Below are 16816 nucleotides of genomic sequence, written 5' to 3'. Positions count from 1 at the left end.
GCATGTTATATGCTAACCATAATCTGATAAAAATGCAGAAGCATTTAAATATAGATTTAAAATGTATATATAAATGGCTAACTGCAAATAAAATAGCATTAAATATAGCAAAGACTGGAGTCATTCTATTTAGGCAGAGAAATAAAGCAGTCAACTATAATACAAGGCTGAAATTAAATAGAAAAAAACTTGAATTTTCATCTCATGTAAGATATCTAGCTAGGTATATTAAAAGATGAATTTTTAGATTAGGATTTTCACATATCTTATATTGACAATAAATTAACAAAAACAAATGGAGATCTTTGCAAACTAAGATATTATGTGCCTAAGGATATCCTACTTTTAATTTACCATGCATTATTTTCTTCTCATATTTCTTATAGTCCGCAAGTGTGGGGTCTCACTTCAAAGTCATGTAGAATTTTTAAGTTACAAAAAGCTGCTCTCCGAATCATTACTTTTTCTAATTTTAACTTACCATGAAATCCTATTTTTCTTAACCTTAATATTCTTACTCTTTCAGATCTTATAAAATTTCTCACTATTATTTTAACTTTTATTATAAATCTTCATTCTCCAGGTAATATTTGTGATATTTTTGAATTGGTCTGCCATTCATCTAATCATTCTACAAGAAGTAAATCCATTAAACTTTTAGCTAGAACTTCTGTTAGGACTACCTCATTTGGTCTCAAATCTATACTACTACTACTTTATTCATTTTGTGTTGTAATCACCCCAACAAAAAATTTTTAGCTACCAAAAAAATGTTAAAAAGTTAAAATGAAATTTGAGAAGTTCACATCAATCATTCTCGTCCCCAGAGCTCTTTGAGATTAAAACCTCGAGTTTATGTCAAAGTGCTCTAGGTTCAACAATTACATCAACCTCCCCCGCAGCAAGTTTAACTTAATGTTTAAAGGGAAACTAAGGTCAAAAAAAAATGTTGTTAAAAAAAAAATTAAGAACGTTGTATAACATCTAAATAAACTATTGAAAAAAAATTAACTCTTAATTTTCATTATTTAGGCTGTTTTAGCCCATTAAAATTCTAAGGTTTTCTGAAATTAACCGTGTACTCCATTCACGGTTCCTCGTGAACCATACAGAATTATGACGTATGAGCCGCGAGACTCAAAATCACTTAGTCGTGGATAGCAGCGAAGAAAGTAGTTGTGCTAGTGAACATAGCGAAGTATATAGTTCTGAAACAGATGAAAGTATTTGCAAAGGGTGTTATGATAACGAACCTGAATATACTGAAAGTCAGTTGAAAAACATTTGTTCATCAAAAACTGCGAATGATATTTCAGACGACGACGAAGATGAGGATTTAGACTCAAGCAGGTTAGAAAACTTACATTGGTGTAAGTGTAAAAAATGTGATATACACGAGTTAATGACTGTTGAAGAATGCAAGTGTTGTTTGGAGTTACAACTTTACTGGGAGAAAAGCTGGAAGAGAATACATGTATTACCTTGCATAAAGTTTGTAATATTCTTTGTTTAAATCGCACCGTATTAGAGACAGCAAGCATTAGACACCGCAGATATCAAAATAATTTCAAGGATATAAAATCTTTTCAAAACAAGTAAGCTTATTATTCTACCTTTCAAAACAAATATAAAATATTACTTCATATGCGAAAAAAAAATGCGTTCTTTATCTACATAAAAGTTCGTTTACTGAATGTGAGTCAAAGAATATTTAAAAATATATATACAACATTTTGTAAGGCCTAGGTTCCACAACAACAAAACATATTATATTCTTTTTAGACAACTACGCTTTTCAGCATACAGACAATATACGGCTTGGGTGCATTGCTATGAAACACTGGAAAAAGGATGTAGAGTTGTTATACCGGCATGCGTTGTGAAAAAAATTCGTAAAAGTTTCCCAGAAAAAGATGGAAAATATACAGGATTCAAAGCTTTTGTAGATTTGTAAAATCTGTAATTTTAGTTTACGTATACACTTTTTTTTATAAGAACAATGAGGTTGAATGATTGAAAAAAATAGGAACACTTTAGGCTGAAGCCAAATTTCCTTGTTCTTATAAAAAAGTGTATAACAAACAAATCAAATCTACTTAGAAAATCGTTTTACTTTTTTATTTTTTTCATGTATACTCAATTTTTCTGGACGATCTGTATACGCAATATTCCTTGGAGTGTCAAATCTGCCTTCTATATTTTCTACTTTCTTGTAGATGTTTTGGCCACCTAGTTTTCGTTGCACTACCTCCGTAAGCAACTTCTCGCCCAAAGCGCCGCAACCACTTCTCTCCTTAGTGATAACAGCCTGCTTTCTGTCTACGTTACAGTTGTGATCGAGAATAGCTAAGTTTACCCGCGAGGCCATCACGTCTTGGCGTTTGGGTGAATAACAATTTATCAGGGAATGGAATACTTTCAAACTTCCAGTGTGATAAGGTTTCGTCAAATGTACCATGTCATTTAGGTTTTTCGCATCCATTATCACCTTCTCCAGGTTATTATAAGCAGGACTATCCTTTTCGACCAACTTTTTTCGTCTTACTTGTTCTTTAGTGTAACTTTTATGAGCACAACGCTTATATTTTTTGTAGCATTTAAATTTGAGACGGTTTGTCACGTGGTGTAACAATGATTTCCACATGTCCACTAACTTTTCTGCATCTCCATCACAATTTTCAGCACACCAAAATAGGTGATTACCGACGGGTTTGATCCATTCCTGCAGAATTTTACATCCCTTTCTTAGGCCAAGTGGTCTCAGTTTTGATTTAATGTTTTTCGCAAAATGCCATGGATCAAATTTATGGCTGATATCGTTCCTTTCTACACGCAGCCATTTTGCAAGTTGCCTATTGCGGTCGGTTGCTACAGTATTAACTTTGTATCCATCTTCCTCTAATTCAGCAAGACAGTTCTTGAAGCCACTATCATCTATGACTGATTGTAAAAGTTTAAGTTCAAGAGCAGTGCCAATGACAGCCATGTTTGTATAAACTAGTTGTTAAAAAACAACGACTGTGCAGTTAACTGCACTATTGAGTATTCATTCGTATGAGTTTTGAACAAACGCCCGCCCAAACAAACGTCATTATTATTGGTACAACCTGTTTAAATAGTGCATGTATGGCGCATGCAACTGTAATCTGTTGAAATTGTTAGAACAGCTTTGACTATTACGGTTAAAGTTACAGTATAATGTCGTATTTGTCAGGCGTAAATGAAACACTGGATAAGTAGGACTTTTCCTTACATGCCCCCTGAACTTGCTGCACACATAATAACTCAACTTTGTGCTAAGTGTGACCATTCGCTCAGTTATACTATTTTTTATCCCACCTCAGCTTAAGTGGAACACATTTCCACTCTGGAAGTTCAAACATTTACCATCAAGAAACTAGTTAAAATCTCAATTTTCTTTTTTTAAAATGGCTACGAAACGCTTCAATAAGCTCAACCCCGCACATTTCGAAAAATGGCGTGTAATAAACGAAGCACAGAAAAGGTCAAAGTGTAAGAAATTATACACACTAGAACTACATAGACGTCTAGACAACCTGTTTATGAATAACTAATTTTTTATGATGAATTTGCTGCTTTATATTTTTATGTAATACCCAATATTATATGTAAGATGATTTAAGTTGTTGTTTTTGTCCTCAGTGATCATAAACTTTTTCACCGCCATTAGTTGACTTCCGTTGAAACCACTAAAGTCGAAAACCAACAGCCGTATTGTAGCTCTTTCAAAATATATCACTTATAATTATGTATTACAAAATATATTACTTTTAATTTCTTACAATCTCAATAAGCAACAATTCTAGAATGTAATAGAGATTCGTTGGCTACTATTGATCCCTGGAACTTTTACCTTCTTAATGCGTAGACAGCAACTTCGACCAATCCATATTGTGGCAGGATTAACGAAATACAACCCCGAAATGATTAGTATTAACAAAACACAACTCTAAAACAACAAAAATGTTTAAACTATGTACACATCTCTCCTCAAATCTCTTCTATCTTTCTTTTTCTTGTTCGAGTACACTAGTTGCCAATGTAACCAGTATAGAAAGTGTTGCGGAGAGGTTGCCAAGGCAAAGGCATTAAGGAAAGGGCACGGCAATATATTTAGCGTTGCACGGCAAAGGCAGGCAAGGAAATAGGAAGAGGAATCAGCAAGGCAGGGGTAGGCAAGATATTGTCCAATCACAGTTAAAATTTTTCGTTTTTTATAAAAGTTCACGTGATCTATTTTGTCCAATCAAAGCAAAAAATGTTTGTTTTTGAAAAACTTAGTTCCCAGCGCTTTTTGTATTAGCAAATGCACTGTTTATTCCGGACGCAATATTTCACGTGCCAATGACATTACGTATTTTTTATAATCTAATGAATCAAAAACTACTAAAATGTAAATAAACAGTATCCCGCGTCTGTTTTCTTACCAATAGGTTAAAGAAGTGTCGGTATGATATTTATTTATTTGAAAGGAATATTTTTTACAGGATAGCCATTCAAAAGCTTGTATATTATATACCAAGTTTTTTCCATGGGTCCTGTTAGATTCCTAAGACAGAGAAAAAACAGAGAAAAACACAATGAACTAAGAAATATAAAAGGAATACAGATATAGTTGATAGTTTTGTTCTCAACTTTTTTCAACTGGCTCTAATTTTGTTATTATTCAGCCAGAGGTCGACTTGCGAAGGTTCTAACTCGACCTGCGAGACAAGGGTATCCAAGTTTTTATGGGATGAAATAATTATTGTATTATCTGCATATAGGTGGTGGTGGTTTGAATTGATGACAGATTTTAAGTCATCAATATACAAAAGAAAAAGCAGGGGCCCAACACAGATCCCTGCGGCAAAGGTAAAAAGTCAGGGTAAAAATCAGAATATATATATATACATCATAGTATACGGAATATAATATCCTTAATACTGCAATATATAGCTATATGTGCAACATAATTAATGTTTTTCCTAGCCCTGTCCAGGATTCGAACTTGGATCTCTCATTTATAAGAGTGTCATAGCCATTAGACCAACAGGGCATGAATGCATATATACTTTTATAGTTGCACATTATAGCCACACATGTACAGAAAGTCTGATATATATATAAGAACATCAAAATTTAGTTTTCTTTATACAAGTGTCTCAGAACTGCAATATTAACCACAACAGCAAAAAACAAATCAAAATATAAAAATATATAACCAAAATGAGTCAAAACTTTGTACTCTCTGCACACCATATGTTACTTATGTTAACTTTTGAAGTTGTAGCTTCACGTCTGTCGTAGACGACCGACGTCAGTCACTTCTTCCTCTTCTTCTACTTCATCTCTAGAGAGAGAAGGATGCGGGTTAGATCGAACTACAGTGACTATACTGTTTTCTGAGGCTTTATATATGGAGAATTTTTACTCACAAATTTTTATATGTCATGGGGCTTCTTTATTAGCAAAAACACAGTCTATTCTGGACACAATATTCTATATGGGTCAGTGACACATTTCATTTAGAACAAAACAAATCAGAAGATGCTACAAAACGTTACGAAGGATTTTTCTAATGCGAATTGGATGGCAAATTTGCAGGCGAAATGTATCTGAGCATGTACATTTTTATTTGTGTTATTTTGCTTCGAAAAGTTTGCTTAACTGAAAAGTAGAAACAAGGTTCTTTTTTCATGTAAATATACATCCTAACAAAGTTTTATCCTAACATAGAAAAAATAACAAAAGAAGTCTTAATTCAAAAAAAAAAGATGTATATATATACTCAATAAAATGCATAACTATAAATTCAAATAAAAGCTCAATGTTGTTCAATGTTTATATATATTTGAAGATTTTCTATGTTTCTATGTTATTTTTTCTGTTATTATATAGATGTTTGAAGATTTTCAGGACATGTTAATGATTGCACAAGAACCACTCCTTAGAAATTAAAAAAAATTGTTACTAGAAAATATGGATGTTGGTGTTAATCCTGATATATATATATATATAGAAATAATTTCAGTTTCTATAACATGACTCGCACTAGTGTATAAAATTAATTTGAAGACACATGATCCTGTTGCTGTATTAGCGAAAGAGTAGTCTGTTTGGAACGTCAAATAGTGTATGGGTCTACATTTTGTTTAGAATCCGACGACTACAAATTTACATGTTAAACAAAAATTGCATCCAGCACCGTGATGCCCCAGCGGTAGCTAAATATTTACTCCTCTGGGTGTTTGGTGATGCCTCTTAATTTCTAGCTAGCTCCACAATCATATGACTCTCCTCCCCCTGCCCTCTCCCCAACACTTCTCTGTCATCCAATCTTGAAAAAAATTACCTTTGGTGTCGGTAACATGTGACCATGTCAATGTCTTTATAAACATTGACAGGAAGTATTATATGTGGAAAAATTAGCGATGTTCTTTTGTTGATTTTGCTAAGTTTTTTTAGTCATTCTTTATATACATTTGAAAAACTTGTCAAGAGCCAACACATTTTGTGGAGCTGGATAAAACTACAAAGTAGTTATGTGATGGACATCACTCACTGTGTGCAGTAGCAGCTAGCTAGCTCAAAAATCCGTCCTAAAGTCTTAGGACGGATTTTTGAGAATTCTCTTATGATCTTCTAATCATCTAGCATAAGAGAAAACTTAATAAGCATTTTTATGCTAGTTAAATTGGTAGTTTTATGCTAGCTTAGCTGCTACTGTTGTGCTAGATAGCTTTAGGTGTATGTAAGGGGTTTTCACAACCTTTAAAAAACAGTGATCATAACCTCCACTTCTTTCTTGAAAAATCTCATCATTTCGCTTCCAGCTGGCTGACTACGTTTAGCACCATCTTTAAAACACAACAAAAACTCCATCGCCGTGTAAAAAACACGTTGTCTCGCTCAATCAGATATTTACGAAAATTTACCAACAAATGACCAGATAAAATTACTGGGCAACACTGATAAAATGGCAGAATTTTTTATAAATTTGATGTATAGGGACGAAATCGTATAGAAATCCTATATACTCTCCACCGTACTTCCTTTTTCTTTTATATTTGGCTTATTTAATGAGGAAATGGGCTCCGCTACGCTCCGGGCGCTGACGCGCCCTCCGCTTCTCTCCGCAAAAAGAAGATTCTTGCAACAAGCTCCTCGTTTGGTAAGATAAACAGCGATTTGCTGTTCTTTTGAAACCCATGTTAATCTTCGGCAGCTACTTGTAGGGGGGGAGGGGGGGGGGCGTTTGCAATTTTTTTTAAAAAAATCACCATCCATTTCCATTTATTAACACCCCTCCCGTTTATAATCTTTCCCAAAAATATCGACCCCCCCCTTGATATTACACCCCCACCCCCACCCCCCCCCCTACAATTAGCTGCCGAAGAGTATCTGATTCACGTCTTTTTTTCGAATCATTTCTTTTTCAAAATAGCCAAATCTACTCTTAAGCTTGTCCAAAACTTGTTTTGTGGAATGTACAGCATCGTAAAGTGTTTTACTATCGGTTAAACATTGAATGGATGATGCAATATTGAAAGTTTCTTTGTAAAAACATCGAATCCAATATCCTTTGCCAGCAGCATCGATCAATTGCATGGTCTCTGCAGAAAGCGTACTATTAACTACTCTTTTTAATTTTCTTGACTGCCACAAAATGAGAGATAGTGATTGATTTAGTTGATTCGCTAAGAAAATTAAGAATCCACCTTCAGACCCTTCTCCCTTAGATTAGCAAATGATGCATCATGAAATACTAGAAGTTTAGCTTCCTCTATGTTTCCAACTGCCTTGAATTTCAATTTCACAGGTTCACACTTAGCTCTTTGTAACACTTTGATGGCTCTTCGCATATTTGAAAGAGTGGCATCTTTGATGTTACCCATTAGTTCACAGCAATCAAAAAGGATGTCTGGACGTGTCTGTGTAGTCAACCAATTTAATTGTCCAATCAATACTCTCAAATCATATTTTCGTTTCGTTTCGTATTCAATAATTCATCTTTATCTTTGTGTTTATCAATGTTGAGTACTGTAGTCTTCTGCAAATATGAATCTTGTGATGCAATAATGCTATCTTTTCTTTTAATCAAATCTAATCCCAAATATTGAAATGCTGTGTTGTGCACTGTACCAATTTTAAAGGTCTGAATAATATCACATTGTTTAAAAAACGTTTGGTACCACCCCAACAAAAATCATCCACATGGGTTGTCATAATTCCATGTAGACGCCCATCTTTTCGATAGTAGAAAAATCCTGCATCAAATTTACTTACTGCAACTCCAACCTTTAAAAGTTCCTTCTTTACTCTGAAATACCATGTTCTAGATGCATCTGCAGGGCCATAGACTATATTATTCAATTTCCAGACATATCCATCTTTCTGGAACTCTTTAGGTGGTTTAAGGTGTATATTTCTTTCAATAGGTTTGCCTTGAAAAAAGGCAGCTTTAATGTCAATAGAGTTACAGTCCCATTCCTTAGAAGCTAAAATTGACAACATTAAACGTAACGATTTCTTTGTTCAATTCAGGGAGTCTGCATGGATTGGTTTTCCAAACTCTTCAAAACCTGGTGCCACTAATCTAGCTTTCAGAATTCTTTCTCCATCAACATTCTTCTCTGTCAGAATCCATCTGGTGCTAATGCAACTTTGCTTTTTATCTTCCACTTCTTCAAGAACTTTATCTTTGATAAAGTTGTTTAATTCCTTCTCCTTGGCAGACTTAATCTCTTTTTCATTGGCTTTATTCAACCATATAAAAGCTTCTTGTGATACCTTTTCAGTAAAATCCCACTCTTTAACCTTTGTCCAGTCTAAATTCTTAACATTTCCAACTTAATCAACAATATTCAGCCAATTCCTACACTTTCCACTTGCTTTTCCAGCCCTTAAGTGCACAGTTCCTGTTTTCCAACCAATTTCCGTTTTGTATTTCACTTTATCTTTATCATTTAACATAAAAATCTTTGCTTTCACATTTGTCTTCGATAAATTTTTATTTACAAATGAAGTATCCATACCTGTATCATTATTAACTCCACTGTTAGTAATTGATGCTTCACTACTTAATTCCTCATCTTCGAATATTTTCTTTCCAGTTTCCTGTTTTTCTTCATTGTCAATTTTCTACATGTGCTTCTAATTTTTATTCTTTCAATCGTAGTCTGCATTGATGCATTCTAACAATGTTGTCCTTTCACAGTAGTAGAGCCATTCCAAGTATTATCAGATCTCCGTTTATAGTATGCTTTATCTCCTGTTACATACTTCGCACCTGTTGAAGGTCTTATATCATGTTTCAAGGCTCTTCTAAGCTTTTCAGAGTATTAAGATTTTATAAAGGCTTCTCTTGCAGCATGCAATGCGTTCAAGTTATCAGCAACTGCTTGACTACTTGCCCTTCTTTCTGGAGCTGGTGGATCATTCACTTCTATAACTGGAAAATTGGGATTGCTGCCAAACACTAGTTGATTTGGTGAAAAGCCATGTACGTTTTTAAGGAATTTTTACCAGCAACAGCCCATGTCACAGCTGTTTTTAATGAATAATTGGGCTTGTCCATCATTTTACAGTCTGAATTACCAAATGTGGAATTATGTCGCTCAACAAATCCATTACTACATGGGCTCTCAGCAGCTGTTGTAACAATATTGATGTTTAAATTCTCGGTAATTCTCATTATCAAATTCCCCACCATTATCCACTAAAAACTTTTTAGCAGACCCAAATATGGAAATCCAGATCTTAAAAATTGAGTTAATGATAATTTCTTTCCTTTTACTTCAAATAACACAGGATGCACTAAATCTCGTCAAGTGATCAAAAAGGTGTAACAACCAAATTCTATCACCATACGACCGTTGTTTTAAATGCATGCCAACGCATAAATTAAATACCTTAAGTGGATTAATTTTTGCGAAGACTAATTTTCGCGATTTTCGCGCATTTTAGCCATATTCGCAGAAATAAGTACTCGCGAAAAGTTTGAAGAAGTCCAATTCGTAAAATTTAATCCTCGTGAAAATTTTGAAAAGGGCTCATTCGCGAAAATAAATCCACGCAAAAATTTTAAAAACAACATTTTTGTTCATCTTTTTTTCTTTTTTTATAGAGTTCTGTAAGTCATGTAAAAGTTTAATCTTTTTTGTTTTTGCCTCGTGCTTGCAGTATACATAAATCAATGTTTACAGTCTCTGAAAGAAAGATCGAATGTCTTTGCATTCTGCGGGTTTTTAAAGAGGATCAGTTTTCCTTTTTGCTTTCGGCTGTGCATCAAACTGAACGTTGGCTTTAGCATTCTTCTTAATAAAACTACCTGTTATTACTTCATCTTTTGGTTCCCAATAGAGTTCTTGTACCATTTTTTCATAGCGTTACAACAGCAAATGGCCTTTAATACTGGAATGGTGACCGTTACTTCACACGCATTTATTTATTTATTTGATTCGTCTTTTTTTGATGGTGAAGCAGATCTGTGATGACATATTGATCTTTGTAACATTATTACTATAGAGAATACATAGTTTCTTTACAAAAGCAATTTATTACTTGCAATGGTAACCCCACACTCAATAAAAATTATGTCCTAAGAGTTTGTGATTCGCGAAAAAAAAAAACTTCGGGAAAGATTAGAGAATGGTCAATTCGCGAAAACTTTCCCACGCGAAATATTTGGAAACGACCGATTCGCAAAAATTAATCCTCACGAAATGTACTTTTTTGACCTCGCGAAATTTAACCCACTTCAGGTACTGGCGCATGTGGTAACCCAAAAATCGGGCAAAGTAAAATGATGTTCAGCATGTTTATATAATAGCAGAGGATCGAAATTCATAAAAATTAACCAATCAGAAACGAGCTGATAATTACAGTTAATTACGGTAATTAACATTTTCGGACCTAGCCGTAGGTAACTACTTCTTCTGTAGGGCTGGTAACCAAATCTCAGGAAGTTGATACGAGATGCTGTTTATGTGTTTGTTACGTTCTACACTGTTGATGGTTTCTTTAATCTTCCTGGCCGTTGTTCTGGATTCTCTCTCAATGACTTTCTTCTAATCCCAATTAAACTATCATGTTCAAGAAATGATAAACTTTCCACGGTAAGATATGTAGTGTGTGTAGGTGTAAAAGCAGTTTAAGTCCTTCGAAACGTTTATAACTTTTTCTATAATGTCAAAGTTCAGGTAACAAAGCACTTGATATTTAACACGGACTTCTTACTGACAAAACTTTAACTTCAAAGCTGTTAACCCCATTAGCATAAGCAAAACGTAAGTTATTCCCTAGGCGTTGTTATGGCTTTTCTTGACAAGTCCTCACTGTAGTAATTTTAGTCAGCACATGAATGTTTTTAAAAAATATATCAGACAGATATCTTTCTCATTTAAACAAACTGTATTTAAACACTTAATAACTTTTTTTGCAATCATTTTTAGGAATAGAAAAAGAAAGAAAAGAAAAGAAGTGCTTTTAATAAAATTATTACATACATAAATAAATCAAATTGGTTAACATGTTTGACTACAAATGGAACAAACATTAATTTAGGTTTTTATAAGTTTTTGTCTAGCTTTTTCATAGTTAGTGTTCATGCTGCTACTTAGTATAAAATATATAACAAATGAAAAAAAGACATATAACTATGGAAACATATTGTCTTCTTTTATGACCATAGAATGTGCTGCTAAATTTGTATGGTAATCTTTTCGTAGACCCAGGTCATATCTCATTATTCACAATACAAATGTCATTTCTTCCCAAGCTATATAAATAAGGAAAATATATTATCTAATAATAATTACACAGTTTCACAATGTCAACCACCATTTATGTAAATAATTATTGTGGCGTCGCGGCTTAAGGGTTTTAACTCTCACACTTTGTCTGAGAGACTGGGGCTCAATTCCCCTTAGTGGCGATTTATTATGGGCAAGTGAATGTTACCTTAGGTCTGGGTTAAACCAAGCCATGTAAGGAAAATTGGGGAGATGGCACACTGTTTTGGTGGTGCGATGTTGCTCCACAATCATATGACTCTCCTCCCCCTGCCCTCTCCCCAACACTTCTCTGTCATCCAATCTTGAAAAAAATTACCTTTGGTGTCGGTAACATGTGACCATGTCAATGTCTTTATAAACATTGACAGGAAGTATTATATGTGGAAAAATTAGCGATGTTCTTTTGTTGATTTTGCTAAGTTTTTTTAGTCATTCTTTATATACATTTGAAAAACTTGTCAAGAGCCAACACATTTTGTGGAGCTGGATAAAACTACAAAGTAGTTATGTGATGGACATCACTCACTGTGTGCAGTAGCAGCTAGCTAGCTCAAAAATCCGTCCTAAAGTCTTAGGACGGATTTTTGAGAATTCTCTTATGATCTTCTAATCATCTAGCATAAGAGAAAACTTAATAAGCATTTTTATGCTAGTTAAATTGGTAGTTTTATGCTAGCTTAGCTGCTACTGTTGTGCTAGATAGCTTTAGGTGTATGTAAGGGGTTTTCACAACCTTTAAAAAACAGTGATCATAACCTCCACTTCTTTCTTGAAAAATCTCATCATTTCGCTTCTAGCTGGCTGACTACGTTTAGCACCATCTTTAAAACACAACAAAAACTCCATCGCCGTGTAAAAAACACGTTGTCTCGCTCAATCAGATATTTACGAAAATTTACCAACAAATGACCAGATAAAATTACTGGGCAACACTGATAAAATGGCAGAATTTTTTATAAATTTGATGTATAGGGACGAAATCGTATAGAAATCCTATATACTCTCCACCGTACTTCCTTTTTCTTTTATATTTGGCTTATTTAATGAGGAAATGGGCTCCGCTACGCTCCGGGCGCTGACGCGCCCTCCGCTTCTCTCCGCAAAAAGAAGATTCTTGCAACAAGCTCCTCGTTTGGTAAGATAAACAGCGATTTGCTGTTCTTTTGAAACCCATGTTAATCTTCGGCAGCTACTTGTAGGGGGGGAGGGGGGGGGCGTTTGCAATTTTTTTTAAAAAAATCACCATCCATTTCCATTTATTAACACCCCTCCCGTTTATAATCTTTCCCAAAAATATCGACCCCCCCCTTGATATTACACCCCCACCCCCACCCCCCCCCCCTACAATTAGCTGCCGAAGAGTATCTGATTCACGTCTTTTTTTCGAATCATTTCTTTTTCAAAATAGCCAAATCTACTCTTAAGCTTGTCCAAAACTTGTTTTGTGGAATGTACAGCATCGTAAAGTGTTTTACTATCGGTTAAACATTGAATGGATGATGCAATATTGAAAGTTTCTTTGTAAAAACATCGAATCCAATATCCTTTGCCAGCAGCATCGATCAATTGCATGGTCTCTGCAGAAAGCGTACTATTAACTACTCTTTTTAATTTTCTTGACTGCCACAAAATGAGAGATAGTGATTGATTTAGTTGATTCGCTAAGAAAATTAAGAATCCACCTTCAGACCCTTCTCCCTTAGATTAGCAAATGATGCATCATGAAATACTAGAAGTTTAGCTTCCTCTATGTTTCCAACTGCCTTGAATTTCAATTTCACAGGTTCACACTTAGCTCTTTGATGGCTCTTCGCATATTTGAAAGAGTGGCATCTTTGATGTTACCCATTAGTTCACAGCAATCAAAAAGGATGTCTGGACGTGTCTGTGTAGTCAACCAATTTAATTGTCCAATCAATACTCTCAAATCATATTTTCGTTTCGTTTCGTATTCAATAATTCATCTTTATCTTTGTGTTTATCAATGTTGAGTACTGTAGTCTTCTGCAAATATGAATCTTGTGATGCAATAATGCTATCTTTTCTTTTAATCAAATCTAATCCCAAATATTGAAATGCTGTGTTGTGCACTGTACCAATTTTAAAGGTCTGAATAATATCACATTGTTTAAAAAACGTTTGGTACCACCCCAACAAAAATCATCCACATGGGTTGTCATAATTCCATGTAGACGCCCATCTTTTCGATAGTAGAAAAATCCTGCATCAAATTTACTTACTGCAACTCCAACCTTTAAAAGTTCCTTCTTTACTCTGAAATACCATGTTCTAGATGCATCTGCAGGGCCATAGACTATATTATTCAATTTCCAGACATATCCATCTTTCTGGAACTCTTTAGGTGGTTTAAGGTGTATATTTCTTTCAATAGGTTTGCCTTGAAAAAAGGCAGCTTTAATGTCAATAGAGTTACAGTCCCATTCCTTAGAAGCTAAAATTGACAACATTAAACGTAACGATTTCTTTGTTCAATTCAGGGAGTCTGCATGGATTGGTTTTCCAAACTCTTCAAAACCTGGTGCCACTAATCTAGCTTTCAGAATTCTTTCTCCATCAACATTCTTCTCTGTCAGAATCCATCTGGTGCTAATGCAACTTTGCTTTTTATCTTCCACTTCTTCAAGAACTTTATCTTTGATAAAGTTGTTTAATTCCTTCTCCTTGGCAGACTTAATCTCTTTTTCATTGGCTTTATTCAACCATATAAAAGCTTCTTGTGATACCTTTTCAGTAAAATCCCACTCTTTAACCTTTGTCCAGTCTAAATTCTTAACATTTCCAACTTAATCAACAATATTCAGCCAATTCCTACACTTTCCACTTGCTTTTCCAGCCCTTAAGTGCACAGTTCCTGTTTTCCAACCAATTTCCGTTTTGTATTTCACTTTATCTTTATCATTTAACATAAAAATCTTTGATTTCACATTTGTCTTCGATAAATTTTTATTTACAAATGAAGTATCCATACCTGTATCATTATTAACTCCACTGTTAGTAATTGATGCTTCACTACTTAATTCCTCATCTTCGAATATTTTCTTTCCAGTTTCCTGTTTTTCTTCATTGTCAATTTTCTACATGTGCTTCTAATTTTTATTCTTTCAATCGTAGTCTGCATTGATGCATTCTAACAATGTTGTCCTTTCACAGTAGTAGAGCCATTCCAAGTATTATCAGATCTCCGTTTATAGTATGCTTTATCTCCTGTTACATACTTCGCACCTGTTGAAGGTCTTATATCATGTTTCAAGGCTCTTCTAAGCTTTTCAGAGTATTAAGATTTTATAAAGGCTTCTCTTGCAGCATGCAATGCGTTCAAGTTATCAGCAACTGCTTGACTACTTGCCCTTCTTTCTGGAGCTGGTGGATCATTCACTTCTATAACTGGAAAATTGGGATTGCTGCCAAACACTAGTTGATTTGGTGAAAAGCCATGTACGTTTTTAAGGAATTTTTACCAGCAACAGCCCATGTCACAGCTGTTTTTAATGAATAATTGGGCTTGTCCATCATTTTACAGTCTGAATTACCAAATGTGGAATTATGTCGCTCAACAAATCCATTACTACATGGGCTCTCAGCAGCTGTTGTAACAATATTGATGTTTAAATTCTCGGTAATTCTCATTATCAAATTCCCCACCATTATCCACTAAAAACTTTTTAGCAGACCCAAATATGGAAATCCAGATCTTAAAAATTGAGTTAATGATAATTTCTTTCCTTTTACTTCAAATAACACAGGATGCACTAAATCTCGTCAAGTGATCAAAAAGGTGTAACAACCAAATTCTATCACCATACGACCGTTGTTTTAAATGCATGCCAACGCATAAATTAAATACCTTAAGTGGATTAATTTTTGCGAAGACTAATTTTCGCGATTTTCGCGCATTTTAGCCATATTCGCAGAAATAAGTACTCGCGAAAAGTTTGAAGAAGTCCAATTCGTAAAATTTAATCCTCGTGAAAATTTTGAAAAGGGCTCATTCGCGAAAATAAATCCACGCAAAAATTTTAAAAACAACATTTTTGTTCATCTTTTTTTCTTTTTTTATAGAGTTCTGTAAGTCATGTAAAAGTTTAATCTTTTTTGTTTTTGCCTCGTGCTTGCAGTATACATAAATCAATGTTTACAGTCTCTGAAAGAAAGATCGAATGTCTTTGCATTCTGCGGGTTTTTAAAGAGGATCAGTTTTCCTTTTTGCTTTCGGCTGTGCATCAAACTGAACGTTGGCTTTAGCATTCTTCTTAATAAAACTACCTGTTATTACTTCATCTTTTGGTTCCCAATAGAGTTCTTGTACCATTTTTTCATAGCGTTACAACAGCAAATGGCCTTTAATACTGGAATGGTGACCGTTACTTCACACGCATTTATTTATTTATTTGATTCGTCTTTTTTTGATGGTGAAGCAGATCTGTGATGACATATTGATCTTTGTAACATTATTACTATAGAGAATACATAGTTTCTTTACAAAAGCAATTTATTACTTGCAATGGTAACCCCACACTCAATAAAAATTATGTCCTAAGAGTTTGTGATTCGCGAAAAAAAAAAACTTCGGGAAAGATTAGAGAATGGTCAATTCGCGAAAACTTTCCCACGCGAAATATTTGGAAACGACCGATTCGCAAAAATTAATCCTCACGAAATGTACTTTTTTGACCTCGCGAAATTTAACCCACTTCAGGTACTGGCGCATGTGGTAACCCAAAAATCGGGCAAAGTAAAATGATGTTCAGCATGTTTATATAATAGCAGAGGATCGAAATTCATAAAAATTAACCAATCAGAAACGAGCTGATAATTACAGTTAATTACGGTAATTAACATTTTCGGACCTAGCCGTAGGTAACTACTTCTTCTGTAGGGCTGGTAACCAAATCTCAGGAAGTTGATACGAGATGCTGTTTATGTGTTTGTTACGTTCTACACTGTTGATGGTTTCTTTAATCTTCCTGGCCGTTGTTCTGGATTCTCTCTCAATGACT

At 34.4% G+C, this 16816-nt stretch overlaps 1 protein-coding gene and 1 long non-coding RNA gene across 2 annotated transcripts; one reads left to right on the top strand and one right to left on the bottom strand.

Annotated features, from left to right (window-relative positions):
- The first annotated feature begins 1089 nt into the window (after nt 1-1089).
- LOC130614280 (P2X purinoceptor 7-like) lies at nt 1090-1954 on the top strand. Its single transcript, XM_057435702.1, has 2 exons — nt 1090-1595; nt 1783-1954. The coding sequence occupies exons 1-2, from the start codon at nt 1417-1419 to the stop codon at nt 1952-1954; spliced, it is 351 nt and encodes a 116-aa protein (XP_057291685.1). The 5' UTR covers nt 1090-1416.
- A 2510-nt stretch (nt 1955-4464) lies between these two features.
- LOC130614281 (uncharacterized) lies at nt 4465-7139 on the bottom strand. Its single transcript, XR_008975843.1, has 2 exons — nt 6773-7139; nt 4465-5353 (listed from the first exon to the last, which is right to left on the bottom strand). It is a non-coding gene; the product is annotated as an uncharacterized LOC130614281 (long non-coding RNA).
- Nucleotides 7140-16816: the final 9677 nt, after the last annotated feature.

The sequence above is a fragment of the Hydractinia symbiolongicarpus genome, chromosome 11 (assembly GCF_029227915.1).
Source record: "Hydractinia symbiolongicarpus strain clone_291-10 chromosome 11, HSymV2.1, whole genome shotgun sequence".
Lineage (NCBI taxonomy): Eukaryota > Metazoa > Cnidaria > Hydrozoa > Anthoathecata > Hydractiniidae > Hydractinia > Hydractinia symbiolongicarpus.
Note: the sequence above shows the minus strand (reverse complement) of the source record. Positions and strands in the feature narration are given on the sequence as shown.

What these genes read in the sequence shown, in the direction of transcription:
- LOC130614280 (XM_057435702.1), top strand. Translation starts at nt 1,417, where the DNA reads ATGCAAGTGTTGTTTGGAGTTACAACTTTACTGGGAGAAAAGCTGGAA. An exon ending in ATAAAATCTTTTCAAAACAA is followed by an intron (nt 1,596 to 1,782) that starts GTAAGCTTATTA and finishes TATTCTTTTTAG; the next exon opens with ACAACTACGCTTTTCAGCAT.